The sequence below is a fragment of the Cydia splendana genome, chromosome 5 (assembly GCF_910591565.1).
Source record: "Cydia splendana chromosome 5, ilCydSple1.2, whole genome shotgun sequence".
In the NCBI taxonomy this organism is placed as follows: domain Eukaryota; kingdom Metazoa; phylum Arthropoda; class Insecta; order Lepidoptera; family Tortricidae; genus Cydia; species Cydia splendana.
This window is the reverse complement of record NC_085964.1, coordinates 1,374,352-1,399,513: the sequence shown is the minus strand read 5'-3', so window position 1 is coordinate 1,399,513 and position 25,162 is coordinate 1,374,352. Positions and strand designations below refer to the sequence as shown.

Below are 25,162 nucleotides of genomic sequence, written 5' to 3'. Positions count from 1 at the left end.
TTACGAAGACACTAATATTTATTGGTTTTGTTTTTATTGAATTACATATACAGTTAGTTACTTAAAGAATATTCCTGAAAGAAAAATTATCTTGTATTTTGTCGGACATCTAAATTTTACCAAATCTTATACGATGGAGTATAATTGACGAAATATCATGTACACTGATATCTTGAACAATGTGTATCGCGAACTGGAACAAATTATTTTTATTAACTATAAAAATACATCCAAATACCACCCACATTTATAATATTTAGGTTATTAAACAATATCATTGTACAATGACCGTAAAATTAATTATTTCACTACCCAATCACAATATAATTGCCAAACTACATGTTTATACCGTGCCAGACCTCCCGCCGCCCGTGTGACATCATATGAGATAAAGATTAATGCGTCCCTGCTGGGTGCTTCCTAAACGCTACAAATGGCCGTGGAATTGCTTCGGAGCCTCCTTTATCCTAAATACTACCATTCTAGTCTAAATAAAGCGTCTTTATGTCACTTTAAGTAAAATACGGCTTCCTGTATTGCAGCAGAAGAGACTCTACTGTAAAAAGTTAACGCATTTCAAAATTCCAGCTCCAAGTTTCCTTTCAATTTGCTCCGAGCTCCCTACATTAGTTGTTTTATAAACACTGCGGGAAAATTTGCAAAAAAACTTTTACCACACATAGCAGAGTTCGAAACTAGGTGTGATACGGTGGAGTTTTATTCTATTTTTATTTCTCCGTGAAGAGAAGATATCGCGAGAAAGTTGTCCCTGTACTGGAAACTTGGTCGGGCATTGATTCTGTTTTGCAAAACAATGACGGGGTGTATTCGCGACTTTGCATTAGATATATTCAAACTATATCGAAAGCGTGTTGTGTTGGTTGGTTGCGCTCGTTTCTCTCTGTCTTAAGTGCTGCCTTGCATTGCTGCTTGGATTTGGTATTAAATTCATATTTAACATTTATAATTAATAAATATACCTATATTTATATGTTTCAGTGTTTGAAAAGACGCTGAAGCAAGAAATAAAAATCTCTCTTCTTATCAATAATATTATTTTGCAAAGTTCAAACAAATTAACACACATTAGAACGAATTAATTATTTACGTAGGTACTTAATTATTTTGCTGGTTTAGATAATTAATAACACTGAACCATGTTTAACCTGGTAAATTATATACAGCTATCCATGCCGTAAACGGAACGGAACGTAAGCATAAGCTCTGATATGGGTGGCAATGCAGAAGTTACTGATAAATTATCACTACACCTTATAACGCGTCTGTTTATTTATGTATTTGTATGTTTGTTCGCGTTAAACTCAAAAACTACTGAACGAATTTTCATGCGGTTTTCACCTATCAACAGAGTGATTCTTGAAGAAGGTTTAGGTGTATAATTTGTTAACCCTTGCGAAGCCGGGGCGGGCCGCTAGTACACAATTATAACACTACAGCTACTGCTTCATTTATACAGACAAGTTTAATAAATTAGGTTAAATTCAGCAACGGTTTGATTTAATCACATTATCATTCTCCATTAATATTCGGATTGGATTAGTATTGAATGAAAATTTAATTTACGTTTCAAAATACGGCTATATTACTGAGACGCTTACAGTTCCAACGCTCGAAGCAGCTTAAGTAACAAATGAAACTTCTATTCAGTTCACTTATTTTGCAGAAATATCGGATTGCATTCCAAAGGAAACTGTTAAAACAAATGAGCACGCAATTAAATGATTTAGCTATTTCTTTTTCACCACACCAGCTCGGAAAGGCTTACTTTGCACTTGAAAAACGGATAGCAAAGTTGCACTTTGCTATCAGTACCTAATTCACATGTGAGGCAAAGTAATCAAATGCAAATTTTGAGTTGTTTTCTTATGTTTGCTGGTAGAATTGACTTTTAACTAAACTAGTGGCTCTGTGAGCTGTAGACCTCGCGAGCAGAGCTTGAAATAACATGGTGCTAAGAGCTTTAAATACACCGTGTTTTTTTTGATTTCCGTTAATTTCAAGGGTGCATTCCTGAGCTTAAATCAAGTAACTTTCTCAAAGTCACCGATGTTCTAATTAAGTCCATTTCGGAGATAATCCATAATTTATTTTTTTACTATAAGGCCTCTACAAGCGTGTACACTTGCCTTAGGGCCGGCTTACATATTGATTAGTGTTTAGAATGAGTTCATGCATTTGCTACTAAACTTAAGTACAATCTCGGTCGATTGATGTACGAAATGACATTGATATGTCACAGATTTCAATTGTTTGGTTGAGTTAAATGTAATGCCCGTGTTACAACAACGCTATATGCTACATTTAATTACTTTTTAAACAAAAAAAAAAACAAAAAAGAAAACAAAAAAAAAATTTTTTTTTGAAAATTAACTATGCCATTTAGTTCTTATAAATGTACTTAACTATACCCCGAAGTTAACGGAATTCAATAAAAACACGGTGTATAGTAAATTAAAGAAAAACAATACGAAATTTATGTGTAAAAAAATACAAAAAGTTATAATATCCCAGCATACAATTACTGGGGATCGAACCCAGACCCTCTGTGCAAACAGAAAAAGCGAACGTTTACAAACTGAGCCAAATAGTTCTTAGATGGGTTGACGAAATTTAGCTACTCCTTCTCAAATTAAAATTAGTTAAAATTAAATATCTAAATACCGCCTAAACCAGCGATAACTTTTTCTGCATTTTTTGCTATTAACTCTGTAAACATGTCTCAAAAAGAAAAAAGTCTTATGATATCGATACGACTATTTGTTTAGGCGCCAGGTATCACGACTCCGCCATTTTTAAAAATTTCCAAAAACCGGATTGACAAAAAAAAATTATTTAGTCATAAAATTCGGTCACAAAATTTCACGAGAATCGGTTAAGAATTGCGACCTGTAGAGGAGAACATCCGGACATACGAAAGCAAAATGCCCGAGTCAAAACGTAGACCTTCGCTTCGCTTCGGTCAACAAATGATGATTTTGGATGATAAATATTTAATAACATTCATTTGAATTTGATTTGGTTTGATTTTGTTTGATATTTTACATTTAATATTTGCTTGGGGTTGGTGTGGTGAAAAATTTTGTGTTTCACTTGGGGGCAAATTTTGTTTAACCCTCGTGCTTTGAAACCCTCGCAACGCTCAAGCTTCCATTTTTCAAACCACTCGCTACGCTCGTGGTTCAATTTTGGAATCTTTCGCTTGCTCGTGTATCAATATTAGCACGAGCGGTTAAACAACAACTTTGCCCCCTTGTAAAACAAATAACTATTATAGAATGCATTTCGCGACTACTTCATTCGGTTGGCTAAAACGAATTGCATGACACCATTTTAATTTAATTAAGTAGTTTTGTAACAATATAAGTACTAACTTATGACTGCCACTTCGTCTACGTGGGATGAATATAATAATTATTGATAAAAACTGTTCTATGTCCTTTCCAATGCCCTAAAGTATCTCCATACTAATTTTCACCTAAATCGGCTCAGCGGTTTAAGCGTGAAGAGGTAACAGACAGACAGAGTATGTAACCTTTGTATTTTTAATACTATAGTAAGGATATCTACACGATTATACCACAACAGCATGAAGATTTGAATATGCAATATAACTTAAAAATACTTTTAAAAAAGCTTCGTACTGAGCACTAAAAAAACCGGACAAGTGCGAGTCGGACTCGCCCACCGAGGGTTCCGTACTTTTTAGTATTTGTTGTTATAGCGGCAACAGAAATACATCATCTGTGAAAATTCAACTGTCACGGTTCGTGAGATACAGCCTGGTGACCGACGGACGGACGGACGGACGGACGGATGGACAGCGGAGTCTTAGTAATAGGGTCCCGTTTTACCCTTTGGGTACGGATCCCTAAAAACAAAAAGTTTACTTGACATAACGTTCTCATCTAAATACAAAACCCTTCCCCAATTTATACTCCCTTATAACCGGCAAAGCTGAAACTACTCATAGTAACTCCATAAATGTTTCCCCAGCTTCACAGCCCAATACAATACATAAATAGTAAGCAAACAGATGGCAATTAACATAAATAAACCCACGCGAGGGCACCAATAAAGTCCGTTCAGCGATAACTATCAGCCTAATGCAATTGAATAGGCGAACGACGCCCCGGGCGACGGCGGCGTACATAGTACGGTCTGTAGATAATTAAGGTCTCAACAAGCTATTGGGCTTAGAAATAGCGATAAATAGGGTTACATGTGTATTATTAAATTTATTAAACTAGGTATTGATGTCTGCTCGGGACATTGTACACGTAGACGTCATTACTCTAGTATTTTTGTACTAATTTTAAAGGCCCTAACCTCGTAAAGCTCACGGTCCTAGGTTACCTGTAGTCCCGTAAACTCATGACGAAATGTGCGTTCAATACTACGGTACAAATATTTAGTGTCATTCGGTGCTGTATGCACACATGTATTTTATGGGGTATTTTAAATTCATCATACGATATAATCTGTTTCAATAGTTTTATTACACGAATGTAATGATGTCACATGACATCTCTTGGAAATCTTACGGTGCAACTAATATTAATTTTGGTTTGTTTCGTGCTAAACGGTTTAACCTTGATAGCACGAATCTCGAAGTAAACAAAAAATAAAAACCGGCCAAGTGCGAATCGGACTCGCGCACCAAAGGTTCCGTACCATTACGCAAATAACAGAAAAAAACGACAACAGATATACATAATCTGTGAAAATTTCAACTTTCTAGCTATCACGGTTCATGAGATACAGCCTGGTGACAGACAGATGGACAGTGGAGTCTTAGTAATAGGGTCCCGTTTTTACCCTTTGGGTACGGAATCCTAAAAAAGATCACGTTAACGAGTTTTCGACTTACAGAGGGTATCGAGACAGTCGAGTTTTTATAGATTCGTCTTAAAATGTTTATCGAGTTTCCACTGAATATGATTATATAGACATCTAAGAAAAAAATAATTATCTTTCAGAAAATATATTAAAAACTCCCATTTTCTCTAATAAACGACGTTTGTCTTCTCATTTGTTTGCTCATACTGCAAGTGTTGATGTCCTGCGAACACGCTAACTAGGCATTACAGGACTTAGATGTACCGGGTGCTAATGGGAAAGGTAGCTTAAATCCTGATCTATAACGACGTATGTTTACTCGAATTAAGTATACTTAAGCTCTTTTAGAGTGGGATAGTGGAGGTAATGAGCATTCCTGTTGTTTATTCAGTGCCGTAAATTGTGCTGTTTTTAAAAAGCAAGCGCGTTCGCTCGAAAACATGAGCATGTTTTGCTGGTTTAGTTTGATTCCCCAGTAATATATTATGTTTTTGCTGACTTTATGAGCTCCATTCTAGGTCGTTTCACTACTAATGTACAGCAGATAAATGTTATCTTCATTACGTGTTTGTGTTGTAGTAAATATTGGTCTCGATTATATCGGGTTATTTTTAATATGCTTATTAATTATATTCATATTAGAGTTCCGTTTCAGGATGCTCAAAATCGAATGATCGAAAACCTTTGTTATTGTATTACCCACAAATGAAACATTATTCTCATTTGACCTGCACTTTTCATATTAATCATAAAATTAAGCTTTTCCTCCGTGTTTACAAAAGCTTTAGGTCAGAGCTACAAAGCGTATGTCCGGACACCGCTCATAAAAGTTAAATCCTAGTTTTTGTTGTTCTCTGATCCTGTGATATACGTTTTGAGTACAACCATTTTCTGAAATAATCAACGTACCTACTTATTACTTAAGAGAGGCGCGTGAAACAAGTAACTAATGGAACTTCATTCGGATACAAGTAGAATTAAAATATAAAGATTTTAAAATGGCTGAGAGTTTGCTGTCTAAGTATTACGACGCGTAATTGTTGTATGTAGCCTCTTTTTATGGCTCAATGCATAAAGGCGCTCATAATAAGCCGTTTCAATATGCTAATACCTGTACTAAAACATGAAGGTAATAAGAGAAACCCAATTTCACATACCTCGTCTTTAACATGCCTAATAAATCATTTCCAAACACAGCTATTTTATCTCAGGAAAATTTGGAAAATCAGAGCTAAAACGACATTAAATTTTTACACAGACAGCCATAAAACGATCAAGTCATAACCACGGACGCACTTCGCCGCAATAAAAACAGACGTCTCGTAATTCAAGTTTTTTTTCAGCCATAAAGACATCTGGTTTATGTCCGTAGTTTAGAGTTGGAGTCTTTTTGTCGCAAACTTGGTAATTAGAGTCTGCATTTGCAACTTTGTCGCTTACCTGGGTTCAAACTTTTGGTTTAATTATGTTTAAGACGTATTTTCCGACGTTGGGACAAAAAGGGCGTAACTTTGCATACGGTCATATGGCACTTGTGGCTTTTTAGAAGTGAACGGAATTGAAAGCTGCAATAGTTTTGCAGGTAGATCCATGCGGAGCCATTATTAATTAATGTAGTGAGAAATCTATGCTGTTCTTTGATTTATTACTCCGTTGACACATTGTAAGGAGTTAGTTCATAACATAATTAAGTAAGTAATAATGCAACCTTCCTGTTTTTGTAGTTATAAATTACGTGATTATTGAATAAAACTTTAGCCTATAATCAGCATTCACTTGTTTAATTGCTCCTCCAACTTCCTGCACCACATGGCGATCCTGCCAGGATCCTGGCAGGATCGCCGTGTGAGGTGGGACGTCGAATGAAACAAGTAGGTTCGAGTTTAGACGTATAATGGCTCAAATAACACGTACATGCACTTATTATGTTAAGGTTATGCTTTTGTGTGGATGAGGCATAGCGCACACTACAACATGAGGCCTTTGGACTCATCAGGTATCAAACTAGCTTGAAAACATAACAAAGGACATATTACTTACTTCAAACTTTGATTTAAGTAGGTAGTTATTCTCCCAGCAAACAAAATATACCAGACCAATGATAAAGCAATAAACGAAGACATATCTTGATACGTGATTTAAAACTCAGAAAAAGCATTCAAATTGAAATCAAAAATCGGTCCCTAACAATATATTTTAAAAACCTGAATAATTCTCCTTCTTGTAAAATTCTCAACATCTGTTTGGACCGGGCGGTAAATACCGGGGCATGCAATAAAATTCAGTGCGACGAGCACAAGAAATGTAGGAAGTGCAGTACTAGCAAGAAGGCCGTATGTTGCGATAACATATGCTCTTTATAAGAATGCCGTGCTGGTGCGGAATGCCAAGGATGCTGTTGCTTACGAGAACTGAGCTAGGATTACGAGAAGTGGTTTATATTATTTCACATTCTAAGTGTATATGTAACATATATAGGTATAGGGAGGATTTTTCGAGTATAAACAACTTATGGGTAAAACGGACTAAGGTGAAAAAAAAAAAAATATTGTGCGTAATTTATATCTAGATATAAACCTGGACAACAAACTTTATGTACCTAATAATTGAGCTGATATCTGATGTGCACAAATATGCCACTCATTTTACAACATAATATACAGGGTGACCTTAGCCATTGGACAAACCCTGAAATCCCACCTAGGGTTACTTCTCAGAAATGCTCTAAAGGTAATATTTTTTTAATTAGAACAAAAGATAAAAAAATAAATTATCAAACTAAAGTTATTTCCAATAATCGACAACAAAAAGAAACATACTGTATTAATCATTGGCAGTGCTTTTGACAATTTGTTTGAAAATGTGCGGCAATGATGACATTTGTCAAAAGTCAGAATCTTATTAATGTGATAAATAAAAAAAATAATCAAAACGGTCGAAGAAGGTTTCATACTATTTGTTACCTCAGGAGCTCCTAACACATACAGGTTGCTCCAAAGTAAAAAAATCGTAATTTGTTAATTTCTTCATAACCGCTACGCTACACCGATTGTTATGATACTTTGTATACTGGTTCTAAATACCCTAATGCATATGTACATTTTGGATTTGTCCAATGGCTAGGGACACCCTGTATATCGCTCTGAAACAAATTTGAAAAGCTAATAAAATCTATTTCGTAACTTGAAACAGTCGTAGAACTTTTCATTAAAAGCCTCACGCTAACCCCAATTTTATTCAAGGAACATTATTCTATATCAAAAACGCCACGTAGCGTTATGCCTACTCGTTAAGGAAACGTCCCGCTAACTGAAAACTAGCAAGTTCTACTTAGAAACTAAACTCGCGAAGTTGAAACAAAAATGAAGTCGCAGACGGTTAATTGTTTGAAACGGTTATTGCTCGTGTAATGCCGCGATAAATCCCAAGTTTCGCAATATTGTCGGATCTTATAGCAATTAGTTGATTACACCGCGGCAGGGCGCGGCGCTAGTGTCAGCGAGATAACAGTTTAAGTTTAATAGTCGCATGGTAAAACATTATCTTTTTCTCAATCGATAGCACTCATATGCAAGCATAAACTTGCGACATTACGCGGCGGCGGCGTCTCTCAACAGAAGTAGTACCTACTAATATATCCTGACAAGCAAATTTTCGCAAGGGGATAAACACAGCTACTATATTCGTTGTGACAGGAAAAGTTTCCTCGCTAGTTGAAATATTTCAAAGATGTTACAAAACTTGTTATAAGAGCGTATTGTAATGACAATCTACATGATATGGCTAGTTCTTGTTGATAATTATCCCATTCAGATTTACCGCCACCACGTGATGTATAATTAAATATTATGCACATTCATACTGTAAGACAGCCATCATGTAACATGTGGAATATGATTAAAATAGTTTTGTTTGTCCTTGAGTAAAACTGCATAATAACCATGTGACAAATAAATGAAATCCAAAAAAAAATGACCACATCAACAGCCTGTATCCGTCAATTTATCCGCAAACACAAGCGCCCCGCCCTTACATTACAGCGGGCCCGATTACCCACTAAATAATAATTACTCGGCACTTTAATCACTCCCCCGCAAACAACGCGACACGCGACACTGATAGCGACAAACATGACTCCGTAGTATACGCACGCGAAGCGATATTACTAACGATATTTGTCTTGTTGGCGATGTTTTAACTTGTCATGTCAGGCGACTTTTTACTATGCGACATTAATAAGTATTACGGTTTAACTCAAATATTTATAAACACTCGCGCGACAAGTTTTACAACGTGTCAAATTTCTTTACAATCAAGTTACAAAATGAAATCCTGGAGAGGCGTTCGAACTTTTATAATCCCATTTTTATTAGGGTTCCGTAGCCAAAGGGTACCCTATTACTAAGACTCCGCTGTCCGTCTGTCCGTCTGTCCGTCCATCATACGCGCAACAATTCACTTATTACGTGGTGCGGAATATACATTACGTGGTTTCTCCTACTCCACAATGACATTGGGCCCGATTCGGATCTTGAAATAGACATCGATTAGACATCTTTTAGACATCACCAAGATACGATAACGATATGTTTAAGATCTAACCTGTCAAATTTGACATTTGCGCGATTCTGGAGATACTGTTGAACGATTTCCACGGGATATGACTTAGAGATCCAATTCACATCTAATAGATATCTTACTCTATCTAACGTAAAAGTGACATTGGTTTCCCGAATTGCGCTATAAAAGAGAACTAGTTGATATCTAAACTATAACGTATCTAGAATGGATTTAGTACGTGTCGTCTCTTGTGAATATCTTGAAGTTCGAATACGGCAGATTATATTGAATCGCTGTATAAAAGAAATATTTAGTTGTTATGAGTGGCTGTGAGCTGTAGACCTCGAAAACCCCCATGACCTTTACATAAAAAAAATCCAAACATTGATTAAATAAAATTATATTACTATCGAATCTGTTAACCAAATTTCACGAGAATTGGTTGAGAAATGCGGCCTCTATTGGAGAACAACCGCAAATGGGAACTCCAAGAATTTTTGCCCAATTAGAAAGGGGATGTTCACCTTAGTCGGTCAATAAATACTAATGTCAGATTTATTTATGTATATCAACTGTAATGGGAGTTTTAAATTTCGTATAACGCTAGAAAAGCTATCGAACGGAAACCTAAACGAGCCTCGAGGCTGATAGATTGAGTCGCATCGCGCGATCAACCCGCCGCTGATCATATTAAGATTGAATGTGAGCACTTACACTCCCGCTTTCTACTAAATTAAATCAGAATTGCTCGCTTTTTACTGACATTCAAAAGGTTTCCTAAAATGGCATTAGATATTTTTAGGTAGATGGAGAAAGCGTCACGTTGTGTGTTAAAAAGTGTTTTCAATAAAATGTCTGTGGTGTATCAGATGGTTCAGGTGAATAGGCAAATTTGAGCAAATGAAATAAGTACAAGTGAAATTATGGAACATCAAACATCAAACATCAACATTTATTCAGCAAATAGGCCACAAGGGCACTTTTACACATCATCATTGAATTTACATACAAGCAAAAATAATAACATCAACAATTTTTTAAATTAAAACTAACAATTCAATCTAACGTATTACAATTACTAAGAGATGTATATGGTCTCTTAATGTCGAATTACATAAAAAATACAAATACAAAACACATAAAAAAAAAATATAATATTTAAAGGTGTAAATGTCTCTAGGTGTCAGAACTATAAGATTATATAGTTTATCAAGTTATCCTTAGAGATGTATAGGGTCTCCAAGAGTCAAAATCCTGTATAATTAATACATTCATTAAGAGAAAAGAAACATACGAGAGCAGAATGAGGCGTCTCACTGTAATTAATTAATAAAATTAAGTTACTAAGTATAATAGCTTGTGTTAGCTTAAACAGACCAGTCTCCACAAACAGCACCCGTTCACGAGTATGACGCGTATCTCAGCCATCGAAGAACACGAAGGTATCCTGTCTGGCCCGCATAACTAATATGAGTTAATAAAAAAGCTACTGACGAGAGCAAACGGATTCACCTCAAACCGTCGTGTCGGCAAATCTCCGACTTTACTCGGAGTGACAGGAACACGCTCTACACTCATACTGCGGTGCATCAGTACTTTCAGTTTCGAATAAAATATTTTATCTACACACATATCATAAACTCTCTATGACGCCTTCAAAATCCGTAAATAATGGCCCACATTACGATAAACTGTTTTGTTACAGCAAATTTCTTATCTGTGAAAATGTGGTAATAGCTTTATTACTATATCAAAATCGATTTGGTAATGCATTTTAAATTTCGAACATCTCTGAATAAAAAAAGCAATTTGATTTGACCCCTATTCTAATATCAGTCGAGATGACGTTTTATTCGAAATCAAATGACAATTGCATACAATATTGACAAATCCCGCATGTAAGTTGGTATCGGACGATATGGTAATCGACCCTGACTCTAGTTTGTCTCTGAATTAAAAAATAACTACGGATGCGTGACATGCGTGAAAAAAGTTTATTTTTGCCGCCATTTGACGTACAGTTTATATTTTAATTAATTTGTAAGTAAAAAATAATTTGTTTTCTTGTTTTTAAAGTAACTATAACAAAAGTTTCGTGTAAAATGTGCAATAAAGATATTTCGGAGACGCCAGCTCATATCCGCGAGTTCCGCCAGAGAGGTAAGTGCCCCAATGTCGGCTGTAGGTAATATGAGGTTAGTGAATATATCATAGAAAGTTTATAATATGTGTGTAGATAAAGCAGTGTATGTAACTGTATATAATTAGGCATTAAAACACTCGTGTGATACTATTATGAAACTCATTTCATTCGTTTCATAAACCCACACTCGTATTTTAATGCCTTTCATTATGTAGCAGTCACATAAACTACTATTACAAATATGTATGCTAGTAAAAATACCTAGATTCTTCATTCAATGGACTGCGTTTTCGCTTACCTTAAGGTGGTTCGCTTTCCATACACAATTTTTTTTGCGTTATATTTAGTAATTACACACTATTACTACATAAATATGTGCGCATCTATTTACTTTCGAATGTTTATTTGCGCTAAATAGATAGTAAAACTTTGTTTTGTACAGAAATCACGCAAAAAAACGTTTTATTTTTTATCAATGCATTACCAAAATAATGTTTTTTGTAATAGTGTGTAATTAGTTAATATAACGCATTTGTTTTTGCATGGAAGACGAACCACCTTAAGTAAGTCCAGAGAATCTCCTGTGTACCTACTTTATTTTTGGGCACTCGTGGACAATGTGGTTATCGAATAAAATCTCCTCAAAGACTATATTACTATTCACGTCCTCTAAATTAAAACTGTAGGAGTTCATAAAACAAAGAAGATCCAGGGTGACTTAAAAACGAACGTCCATAATGAATGTTCGCGGAAACGGCGGGAAATCCGAGCGGTTAAAAAAGAATACTTAAATACTTTCAAAGCTGTTTGAGTCGCATAAATAAATGCGACACTTTAAATAGAACTTGAATTGTTGAGGCGTGCAAGAACATTATAGTTAATGTAATTGGATGGGGAAGTTGTTTGCATTTTTTTTTAATTTGTTATTGATTGATTTGTTATCAAGTTGTTTCGGTCGGTATAAGTAGCACCATCATCTCCCTCGTTATACCGTATAGGATTGTTCAAAGAGGGTATGGCTAAGTACATCTAAGGAAACTGAATGGATTATAATAATAAATATGTCGGGGCGTGACTCCAGAAGGACGTATTGCAGCGTTACAGTTCATAGTTTTAGACGCCTGTATACAATTGATTAGCAATGTTTGCTGTTTGGAAGTTGTAACGAAATTCATAACGTAGAGAGTAACGCCGTCTATTGGCGTATTGTTGAACTAAGATGACAGGTAGAAGGCTTTGGAACGTCAAGAGGTTTCTCTTGGGTGAAGGTAGGCACGAGTTGGCATTTTTGTCGTTATGTTGGTAGACTGGTCAAGCAGGTTGACCAACTTGACGTTGAGGCGGGAGGACTGGAGCAGCGAGGCTCCGCCGCTGGTGGGCAGAATTGATCGAGCCGCGCTAGAGATCGGACGTTAGCCAACCTCGTGCCTAATTCGCCACGTTCCTGAAGGCTTATACCTGAAGGATTATTCTAAGCTTACTTTTGTGAAATAAAGAAAGGATGTGTTGTTTTGAAAGGATGTGATCTTTTATTTTACAACGAATCACTGTGAAGTAATACATTGAGGTACTACGCCCACTTCCGTCGCCCGTGCCTCCGTCAAATACATTTTTTAAGGTATGGCGTTTCCTTAAGTTCATAGTTATAATAATGATATTATCTAAATGATGTCAATGATGTCATTTATAAATATATGTATAGCGCGTCTCGCTCGCGCCAATACATAATATAGTAGATATCATTTTGATGTCAATGTACGTTCGAATTGGCTTGTCTATCTTCATTAACTAACATTTTCATTCAAACTCGTCTAAATTTCCTCAATACTCAAGAAAACACCAAAAACAATAAAACCCTAACTTCCGCGCCAGTAATCCAATTTGCTTGAAATAAAATTGAAGGAGACATTTCCCAGCAAACCGGAATTTAATATGGCTGTAATAAAACGCAATAATATCAAATGATTGCGACCAGCCACGTGAGACTGGCCACAATCAAAATGCAATTTCGTTAGAGCGACGGAATATGCAGGCTTTTAGAGATGTTTAAAAAGAATTCATTTTCGATAGCGAGGGCCGGTTATTTCACTGACAAAGAACAGGCCAGTTTTCAGTCGCCGGTGAAAAAAGAAGAATGTTTATATAAAATGTACAGTAATTAGATTTATGAAAAGAAAAGAAAAAGTTCCTTGATTATCGACAACTTTAAGATTGAGTAGATAGATCCTTATTGTCGCAGTCAATTTTGTAGTCGCAGTAAATTTACTGCCATCTTTCGACAAAGGATTAAAACTATTAGAACTATTCTATGTCGTTCACTGATATGTGTTAAAATTGTTAAATATCAAACATTGTCGCCATCTACACGAGTATAGACCAAAGGTATGGCGCCATCTTTTCGAGCATATTTCTTTCTTGATTTTCCCAGGCACTTTTCTTCTTAGACTGTATTTATATATACACTTCATAAATCGGTGTTATCGAGCAATGTTTTTTTTATGTAGATAGTTATTTCACTGGAAAAGCAATGTTTTTTTCAAAGAGGTTTAACAATCATAAAACTAGATACCTGTTCTATTTTTACTATTTTCACACCATTGAGCAGTGTAAAAGTAAGTCGACTTCTTCTTTTCCCTCATTGTCATAATTATTATGCTTTCCTGGACAGGGACACCTTCTTAAACCCTAATTTTAAGATATTTGAAATTACCTAACAAGCACATTTGTGGTAGTTATAAGTGATTTCCATGATGGGCCATCACTAAGCAAATTAGAAAACGTGATCTCACTAAAAACGTTTTCATGTAAAATTGTCGGCTAAGACTCTCTACGGCTTTTACTTTTAAAAAGTTATGAAATCTCAGCCAAAGCCAAGCCTTTAAGCATTACTTTACTAACCTTATACCTTGATTTCAAAAGTATTGCTTGGCCGTTCTACATTTCTTAGAACAAACTGTGCAACTATTTAATGAGCTCTTGGATTACTTGAATAATGAAACCTTTCCTTCCATCGTGATGATCTTTCATTTAATTTGACATTCATTGTATACAATTAAAGGTCCGTTTTTAATGGTAACGCTTTTCAATTACGCTGCTGGCCACGTGAAAAGCTCGATTAAAGTGAAATTGAATAAAAACAACCATTTGCCTCCCAGCTGTTTTGAAGAAAGATTTGAATGGAGTTTACTCTCGACATTGACTTTATAATTAGGGCCCGGGGCGCGGAAAAATTCCACTCCCACGTTTAGGTCTCGTACCTAACACGCGCTGGCAAATCCACGGCAGCTTATACTGTCTGTCCGTCACGTAACAAGTATAAAAAATAATAAAAACAATTTTATTATCTCTGAAACATCAATTGTGTAAAGAAAAAATCATTTTTTTTCATCGTGTATTTAATCAAAAATAAACTGGAAATCTTCTTCCTTTTGTAGATCAGTACTAAATTTACTGAAAACCTAAACATAATTCACTTTTTCAGACTATATTAAAGTACTTGATAAATAAGGCTGTACCTAAGACTCAATAAATTAATCACCAGCCCTCGGAGACTTAGGTCAAATGTCGTTTATTTAGTATTAAAATTGCCTTATAAATCACTGGGCATACTTGAGACTTGAGGTCAAGTCTGGAGACCTTTTGACTCAGATGGATATATCGGGTAGGTATACACAAATTTACCCGTATCTCTGTTTTGACATTTTGCTCGAATAACAGTCAGTCTAATAATCAAATTCTTGAAAGGATCCTTGAAATCTACGAGCATAATTATTTCAATTTAAATATGAATCAGTCTTATTTATATGAAGAACAAACTTTATTTTAATTTTATAATTTGTATTTTGCAATAAAAATAGCGTGGTAAGCCTCACTTCGCGGAAAATGGAAATAAAATGTTAATATAACATGTATTTAAGTGGTTCGGCTTAACAGAAACATTAACCCCCTTATTTATAAAACTGTGACTGCTAAACTATGTTTTATCCCTTTTTTACAAATACATAAGTCAGAATGACAGATAAAGACAAACGATTATTAGCTAATTGAGCCTTGTAGCGCGTTTGTGAATAAGGGGGTTAGCTTTTATCCGGCGTTTCCAGAAAAACGAGAAAGATTAAAAACAAAATGGCCGTTAGCAGTTAATAGGGTATTTTCCTACTAGTCAAATCAGTTACTTTTTTAAAACTGTCAAAACGATTTGCTAATATGGAATTTATATGAAACATTACATCGTGACGTCACGGTCAACTCACCAACTTTTTATATTTCTATCCGATTTATTAAATAGAACTTGTGTTTAAAAATAACTCCTATCTATGTTTTTCGAATAATTATCTGGTGCTTTATTTCATGCATGGTGTAAAATAATTTATTTTAAATACAGTATAATACCCTATTCAGGTTTGAAATAATATTAAATTGATTCTAGGCACATTTTATTACTTAACAAGAAAACTGTCATCTTCTGCAGAGCTAGACATTATTAAAAATACTTGAGCAAAAATGCTGGGCACTCAAGCGGACGAAATAGCTTACTCATGAATCTTAATTGGAATTTGTTTAGGCAATAATTAGTCCATAGAAATGTAAGAAGAATATTGTTTAACAGTTTGCATTGTTGTAAGCAAAGCAATTTGCTGGTAATGATTGTAAGTATTGTAAAGTTACTGGAGTTGCAGGCGTCCACAGGCTACGGTAACTGCTTATCTTCAGACGGGCCGTATGATTGGTTGCAACCGACGTTGTATATAAAAATAGTTAATGGCGAATTTACAGTAACTGCTTGGCCTATGTAAATAAATTATATTCTCGCAATGGGTTCAAGAAAAAAATAAAATTGGATAGTGACATCAAAGAAAATTAAATAGAGAGTTACTGTCATGATAAATTATGTAGCTACAGTACATTTACTGCCATCTTTCGACAGAAGATTAAAACTGTTAGAACGCCATTTGACTTTGATCATTATTCTTTACCTGATATGTGTTAACTTGTTAAATATTAATATTAACGCCATCTACTCGAGAGTAGGCTGAAGGTTATGGCGCCATCGCTCGAAAAGATTGCACCATACCTTTGGCCTAGTGTCGAGCAGATGACGTTAATATTAATATTTAACAAGTTAACACAATATCAGTGAAAGAATAAGGATCGAAGTCAAATGGCGTTCTAACAGTTTAAATCTTCTGTCAAAAGATGGCACTAAATTTACAGTGGCTACATAATTTACTTTGACAATCCGCCTCTATACACTCTATTCTCTTTGGTGACACGAAGGTTACGGATTGACAAAGCAATAAGTGCATGTATTTATTGGGAACTATTTTTTTTTTCTGAACTATGTAAATTCAAAGGTGTATGTGAAGTCCCCAATCCGAATTGGGCTAGCGTGGGGACTATAGCCCAAGCCCTCTCGCGCATGAGAGGAGGCCTGTGCCCAGCAGTGGGACGTATATAGGCTGAAATGAATGAATGAATGAATGTATATTTGAGACACTGAAATAATATGCCTGCCGCTCTAGTCCTTTAAACCACATTATTCGAATTTAGTTCGTAAATTGATTCACTGAATACATATTCCACCCATTACTAAACTTGTATTTCAAGCTTCTATTTTCGACCCCCTTAAAATCAAACCTATCATATTAACCGATTTCCACCGTGATTGTTTAAATTGGAAACAAACAACAATCAGCAATTAAACAAGGTTTCTCTAAAACAAACTTATAAATTACACCGCCCGGCACCCAAAAATAGCCGCTCCACTGACGCACAAGTTCTGAATTATAAACAGTGTAACATTTTGAACAAATTAGGGACAGAGCAGTGCACATGGCGGATTAATTTGAGCGTAATTTCACAAGTGAGTAAATAGTTGGAGTAGACCACATGGACCGCACAAAGGGAGACGACGACGGAACTGAACTTTCAGCCGAAAAAGATAGGCAGTTTTATTTAGATTAGAAAAACTCAGAGTCAACATATTCTAATTAATACAGGTAGAAAAAAAAAACAGTCGTTTTATTCGTGATATTGACATTCTCGTGCTGAGGTGAGGTTGTTGCCAATTGCACAGAAGTATAGCAAAATGATGTCGCTTTATTGGTTATGTTATGTGACATATTCTTACTTTTAGTTTTTTTTAATACCCATAAGTTATATATCCTTTTTGGCTTTGAACATTGATTTTATTGAAATATTATTTCATTTTTAATCAACAAATGCAAAAAAGGGTACTCAATAACCTACTGTTGATCAAGATTGCAGGTAGCTACCCGTTTGCACTTTTGACTACACTTAACACACCGTGCAACAAACCAAAGCAACACGCAGTAACAAATGAACAACTAATCTCACAACCTATCAACTAAAGCCCCCAAAGATTAGCTCAACCAAAACCTAAGTTAAAGCCACTAAAACCCCTAAACAGACCGACTTAAGCGCAGGTTAAGTAACAAATTACAGCTCAAGTCCAAGCGTAATTACGAGCGATCACTAAATAACTTTATAGCGATCGTGCCCGTAATCAAGAATTGCAAAGTTTAGGAAAGTACTTAGAAACTGTAATTTGGGTCCACGTAATTAATATAACAAAATTGCTTAAACAAAGCCCATTTGGCTGTAATCGAGTGATTACTCGCCGTTAAAAATTTACTGCGGCTATAAATGCTGCGGTGAAAGAGTTTTATTGAAGCTGAATGTACTGGCTTTTAATGGCTATCGGCTGTCTATCGCTTAAAGTATTTGCTCTAGGTGAACAGGGAATTGTACAATGCTAAATTATTTATGTCTTAAGCAGAAACGCCTGGAAACGTTGTCATTAAGCTACGAAATAAATTACAAGTGGAGAAAATACAACTCTTTGCAAATAATTGCAAAAATAATAGTAGTTGTTACCTTTTTTAAATAGGAAACAAAGCAAATGACTTAAGTCGAAAAAACACTATAGGTAATAAAATTAGGTACGGAAGAAAAAGTGACCAAAGCCTCCTATGATCAAGCCAGCGTCTTGTACAACTGCGCATACGACCGTTGATAATATGTTACTTCGTATACTTATTTCACTATAGGTCTCATATTTGCATACGCAGTTTTACGAGGATAGGTTTCCCATCAGATTTTTTTTTTTAGATCAATGGTTTATTTTATGTCTATCTTTTTAAAGATAATTAAAAAATATTTTTTAAAAGCCGGCCCACTAATGTCAGCTTATTTCGTATAATCATAATTTAAGCAAACTTTTAAAACTTATTTGAATACCCGAGAATACTTTAATTTAGAAAAAGCTATCCGTTTTAGTTTTATTCTTGACACGTGCCAGTTTATATTCACATTAAAGCGATATTTGCTATATTAATTTGAAGTGAGTGTATAAAATTAAATACATAGTTATTAGTTAGGTTATTACTAGAACCAGCGATCTGTGTCATTGTGCTTTTAGCATTTATTTGTCAAGGTGAATGCTACAATTCTTTCAATTTTTTACACTATGACATAATATGGAGATTTTTTTTATAAAATGTGTAAATTGGTTGGTTCCGAGAATTCAGTTTTCACGTACTTATAAGTAGGTAGGTACTTATTGAGGGTGTGATGTAACTTGAAAATATTGTTTTTTCGTTATTATTTACGGCACCTCAAATAGTTTAACTTATTGATGTTAAAATACGTTGTCGAATAAATTTAGCAATAATTTTCTTATAATTTGCACGTTTTTTTACAAAATGAAAATTAAAACTACATACTATAATTTAACTGAAACAAAACATATTACCTATCTTCAATTTTTTTCTTTGGCTTTGATACACAAACGCAAAACATTGTTAAAATTATCAATAATATGTAAAACGTATTTATGACCATCTTGGAAATAACATTGGTAACATAACGTTTAAGCGGTAAAAACGCCTACAAAGCGATCTAAACTCAAAAGATATATCGAGATCCTAAAAAACGAACATCTTTATCTCACGAAAAATAAAACTTGGTAAAGGAAACCGATCACGGACAAAGCCATAAGGCAAAGCACTACAACTCCATAAATCTTAGTACAAATTCTTCGAGCAAAGGCCACAAAGGCTTCCAGATAAAATAACTAGTTTCACCCTCAGACGACAAAGGGGCGTAAGTTACAGACTTTCTCTTTATGATGTGACGTTCTGGTGAGTGGGGTTCAGGGACCGTACCTGATCCTCGCCCGGTCGATACTTGACTCGAGTGACTGACTGAACTTTCGGCCTTCGGTCCTCATGGTTACCATTTTGGTTATAATTCGATTTCGTATAATATTTTGGATTGTGGTTCGTTGAAGCTCTTCGTTGTCAAGTGAAAAGTGTCGAGCCATTTCGGAATAAAAAAAATGGGAGTTACCTGTTGCACAAGCACAAAATATGATTGTGTTTAATATAAGTATGTGATTCTTACGTAAGTTTGGGATCTTGCGTGGGATGATTTAGTGGCCTCCTAGCCTAGTCGGTAGTGACCTTGCCGACGAAGCAGGAGGTCCCGGGTTCGAAACCTGGTAAGAGCATTTATTTGTGAGTTTATCACAAATATGTTTTCCTGAGTTATGGATGTTTTCTATGTATATAAGTATTTATATTTATGTGTATATTATATATATCGTCGTCTAGTACAAACAACACAAGCCTTATTGAGCTTACCGTGGGACTAGGTTGATCTGTGTAAAATTATCCTATAATATTTACTTATTTATGATTGATAAAATCTATCCTATGTCCTTCCTCGGGCCTCTATCTCCATACCAATTATATCATAAACGGTTCTTCGGTTTGGCGTGAATAGGTACATAACAGACAGAAAGACAGGCAGACAGAGTTACTTTTGCTGCATTTTGAACTTCAACATTTAGCTGCATTTTGTCCTATATTTAGTTTTAGCAAAGACATAGGTAACTTCGTATAAGACGAATAAAGTCTAAGGAAAAAACGTGCCTCGGAATTCAAGTAAAAGTCATTCTCGAATAGATGCCGCACACACCTTTAGCCTATCCTCGGCTAGATGGCGTGACGACACCGTTTCATATTTAACAATTTTAACACATATATATCAGTGAATGAACATGGGTCAAAATGATATAAAAATAATAAAATAATTTATCCATATATATAAATTTTTTGATAACTTTATACGTTTTCATTTTGAGTTTTAGTCGTGTGTCGATAGATGGCAGTAAATTTACAGTGACTACAAAATTTACAATGACAGGACCCCTCTATACTATCTATTCTTTTTGGTTTTAGTTACCTTTGTTATATCAAACAAATAGCCACATTTCAGTGTGACACGTTGCGTCGCTTGGCTGTGGCATATTTTGACGAGGATTCATTCGGCGGCCGGAATTAAGCCAGCGATTATGCAAACCTGAATTTACATGCGGCCGAAATAGAGTCCATACATTTTAACAGTTTTTTACTATGTATGCCAGTACTCATAGAAGAATTCTATCAGTATGTCGTTGGAAATTTAATGCTTTATATTACATCTTAAAATGCTAGAATTAAGATGTTTAATCTGGCACTCCTCTAACTTTAGTAGCTACACCTAAGAGACGGATAGAAGGTGTCTTCCGTGAAGGCTGTTATGTCAGCAATGTTCCTTTAATAGTAAATGGCACTTGTTGAATGAATCATAAATACCAACATATTTTTATTGCCAGCGAAACACGTTGTTTTTCATCGCATACATAACCTTTCGCAGGCATCGACTCATAAATAAAGAGTACTTTTGAGTTTTTTCTTGTCGATCAATCCTGAGTTTTGTCATGCGTAGCTGCTACACACACGGTCAGTACTTGTCAAAAACGCACAGATTTACAATAGGCTGTATACGCGTGACCGATGTCAGGACTGACCTAAAACAAGCCTAAATCAGCTTCGACTCGTAACTTTCAATCGAAACAAAACCCGTCTAAATCTTTCGTCCTACGCTACCGACAACCCCTCCGACTTATTTACATACGGAAAACATCAAGGACTTATTGATGTTCCAGATTTGATAAACAATCATACACGGAGCCGGTTCATGTTTGTTTTCTGTTGACGGTGCCCTTCGGTTCCGGATATGTTTGGAATCTTATTAAGGTTAATCGGTTATTTGGAAATAAGGAAGAATTTGTGAGTACGCCGTTGTGAAACATCATTTTAGGCAATGAGTTTTTCATTGTAGATGAAGTGTATTTTATGAAAAATCGTGCCATAATCATGTTTTCATATATCACCATGCCCCGGTCTGACAGGAATTTTGGTTTGACGTTAAATAATGCAAGGGCAAAGGAAAATCTGACCATATCATACCATTGTTATGATAATATTCGAGTCGATATTTAATCACTGGCACTGGTGTATTTTTTCCCATCAAACCGGGGTTTGTTTATGAAATAAATAAATTTAAACGGATTATATAATGAATTTATAATCATTGATTATAAATTGGTTGACTGATTGGTTGATTATTAATCAACCAATCGTAGTTAACGAGTAAAGCCTGGTTGGACTGTTTTTGTAGATAGTTATGTTAACGTTAACAAGTGTTGCGACCCAGGCATTTCGGAAAACTAGTTTAAACAAGGTTAAACGCGTTTTTGTTCAACGATTTTTACCGTAACAGTTATATATAAAACTCAAACTGCCAAAAACGTGGTCAACTGATAACGGTTAAATCATAAAACACAATGTACAGTTATGGTAGAAAATATCCACTAAGAAAAGGCATTCCACCCCATTGGCCTCGGATATACTAAATAAGGTTCCAGATCATTGGGTTTACCGAATAGTTGTCTCCGCTATTTGTGTTCCTACATATACGTCGATGGGCAGCATGAGATAACGGAGTTTTACCCTGATTTTGCTAACGTTTGACTTTAATAACATCAACTTACTTTAAGGTTATTACATGACCATAAATACTTAAATGGTGCCGCCGGTTCGTATTCATAAAATGGCCTACGATTCTTCTCAAATCACTTGCTTTAGGTAAATAACTTTAGCTACCAGGCGGCACCCTTGGCCTTATTACCTAGGCAATAGAGTTGAACAATATCAAGCTCAAGCGAGTTCCTGAACCCTGATCTACTGACTTTTACAGTATAAAACTTCTTTGTACAAAAAGCAGGTAAATATTTATAGTCGTGACAAAGTCGCACCATAACAATTACCAATCAAGTTGCGATTTCAAACTTAAAATCGGCTTCCGTCGAGGAGTGCGGTTTTGAATAATACTTGATAATACCTGATCCTTGATCTTCGATCATGAAAATCTCCGGACATTTGATTTGCTATATCATTTCGTACTCATTTTAACCTTTATTTTAATAAAAATACCACCTAATAAGTATGAGCTATCTTTTAGTATTTGTTCCTTTTAGTTTTTAAGACAATGGCAATGAGGCTTGATTTCTTATAATCTGGTCCGTTAAAGGGTTAAGTTGTATTTGTATCATACAATTTAAACAATTATCCTCCTAATATTCACTACCAAACTTCACTGCAACATTTCACCTCACACCCACGTCCGCGTACGCCCGTTCGATGTAATTAAACAGCGACCAAACGACCCGCTGGCGCGCTCTTACATTACGCTATCGACGGTGACAATTATTCGTTAAATCTATGCGGGGAAATTGGAGGGCATTGCTGTAATGGAGTAGCGATTGAAGGGTTTATGCAACATGTACGATTTTACATAGAAGGTGCGTTATATAAAAAAGATAATTTCTTATGCAACCTATATACCTACCTTTTTGCCTTATTACAAAGGAGTAAGGTGCAAAAGTGTAAACATATTTTTGACGTCGACTGTACATTCGACATAAAACCGTCGACGGGTTTATGATGATAGTATCACTCACCACAACGCTCAGCAGCGCGAGCGGCGTCATGGCGGCATGACGTCACGGCCTAGGTCTGCGCACCCTTACGGCCTGGCCACGACATTACGCAACTGGCTTCGGCTAAGGCGACAACCATAGGTTGGAGCGAGACACAGCAGTCGCCCAAACTGTGGCCCGGCCGTTAGCCACCTACCTTAAGTTGTGAAGAATAAAGTGTGTTATCACTCACCGAGCTTGTCCTGCTGCACGGTCTTGGTGTCCCCGTGCACTAGGAGCAGCAGCAGCAACGCGAGCGGCGGCATGGCGGCGTGACGTCACGGCCTCGGTCTGCCCCGGCGCATCACTGTGGACAAGATAAACTATCTATGTGATAAAGACGTAACCACTTCGTATAGTTGAAGAAATATTATTTGCATCGATGAATGTTATCGCTAATAGTTCTTTTACAATAAAACAATTAAGTCAAAGTGTCAACAGTTGAATAACTGCTCGGTTCTACCGTCTGAGACAAAATATTGTTTCTCTTCCAGGGTATAACGCCATCCTAAATCTATCACTATCAAATATGCGGTTCGGTTGATGTTAAGTGTTACTCATTCGGGTGTAGGTAATGTAAAAGTAATGGGTCTCCAATCGCAATCTAAGCGTTTCCAATCGCTCCATAGTAAATATTACCTCAAATATCAATACAGAAGCCACAGGTAATATAGAGAAAGTCCATAAATAAAACCCAATAATAGTTCCGCTCGAAAACTCTTGTTAGGGCTGCCACCGAACAGGATTTATACGGAATTGATTTACTGACTTGAAGATGTACTTAATATTGTTGCTAACATATTTATATTAGTTTTAAACGATTAGCTTTACCGAATGTAAAGTTATTTTTTTGTAGAAATTGTTGGTAGATTTTCGAAAGTGATTATTGTTTGGAGGTTAAAAAAATTGCTAAAACATTGTGTCCATAGACTACGGTAATCGCTTTCCATCAGACAATCAGTTCGATTGATTACCAACGTAATAAAAAATATATAAGTAGAACTGTATGCCGGACACAATTATCAAGGAAGGGTTTAGATTCTGAATAAGCTAAAAGGCTTAATGGAATGGGGGTATTATTTGACAAACGTACCTACATGGGATAAAGCTTAATTAGATAAAAAAAATTGAACCTATAAATAACACCAATGTTTTGTTTAAAAAATATATATATTGTATGTACTAAATACTACGACTTGCAAAAAAATCTTTTCGACAGCCAAAGCATTATGCAAAAAAAAAATACCAGCTACTCGTAACGAAATGACTTCTATTTAACTGATAACCCTATCTCCAGCTCTTAATGAACCCGGTTAATGCACTCTAAAATGGCGGCGAGGCCAGACTCCCCGTACTAGTCCAAATTGATCATTGATTATTCGTACACCTTATTGTTAAATACATAAGGTCTATCGATGGTCAGTGAAGAGTGTTGTCGTTGGTATTGTTGCGAATTAAGTACCGTTTGAGGTTATTTTCTTTTAGGGTTGGGAACCGCAGGTCTATACTCTGTATCTTTAGGTATTTAAATAAATGTAAACAAGCAATTTGTACATTTTCGGCTAGTTTAACATTTATTGGTTAACCAATCAAATACAAAACCGCCTAGATCTGTCATTGAACGACCTGACTTTAACCTACATTATTTGATTTTTGATGTAATGTTTTCATTTATTTCATACCCTCAAATGGCTCCTTAAGCCAGTTGATGGTAG

At 35.6% G+C, this 25,162-nt stretch overlaps 1 protein-coding gene across 1 annotated transcript in view; it reads right to left on the bottom strand.

Annotated features, from left to right (window-relative positions):
• LOC134790436 (nephrin) overlaps positions 1 to 25,162 on the bottom strand; it is a 639,608-nt gene that overhangs the window by 504,332 nt on the left and 110,114 nt on the right. The window contains exon 2 of the mRNA XM_063761218.1: positions 23,641 to 23,754. Coding sequence (XP_063617288.1) covers positions 23,641 to 23,713 — 73 coding nt within the window. The 5' untranslated portion in view covers positions 23,714 to 23,754. The remainder of the gene's footprint in view (positions 1 to 23,640; positions 23,755 to 25,162) is intronic.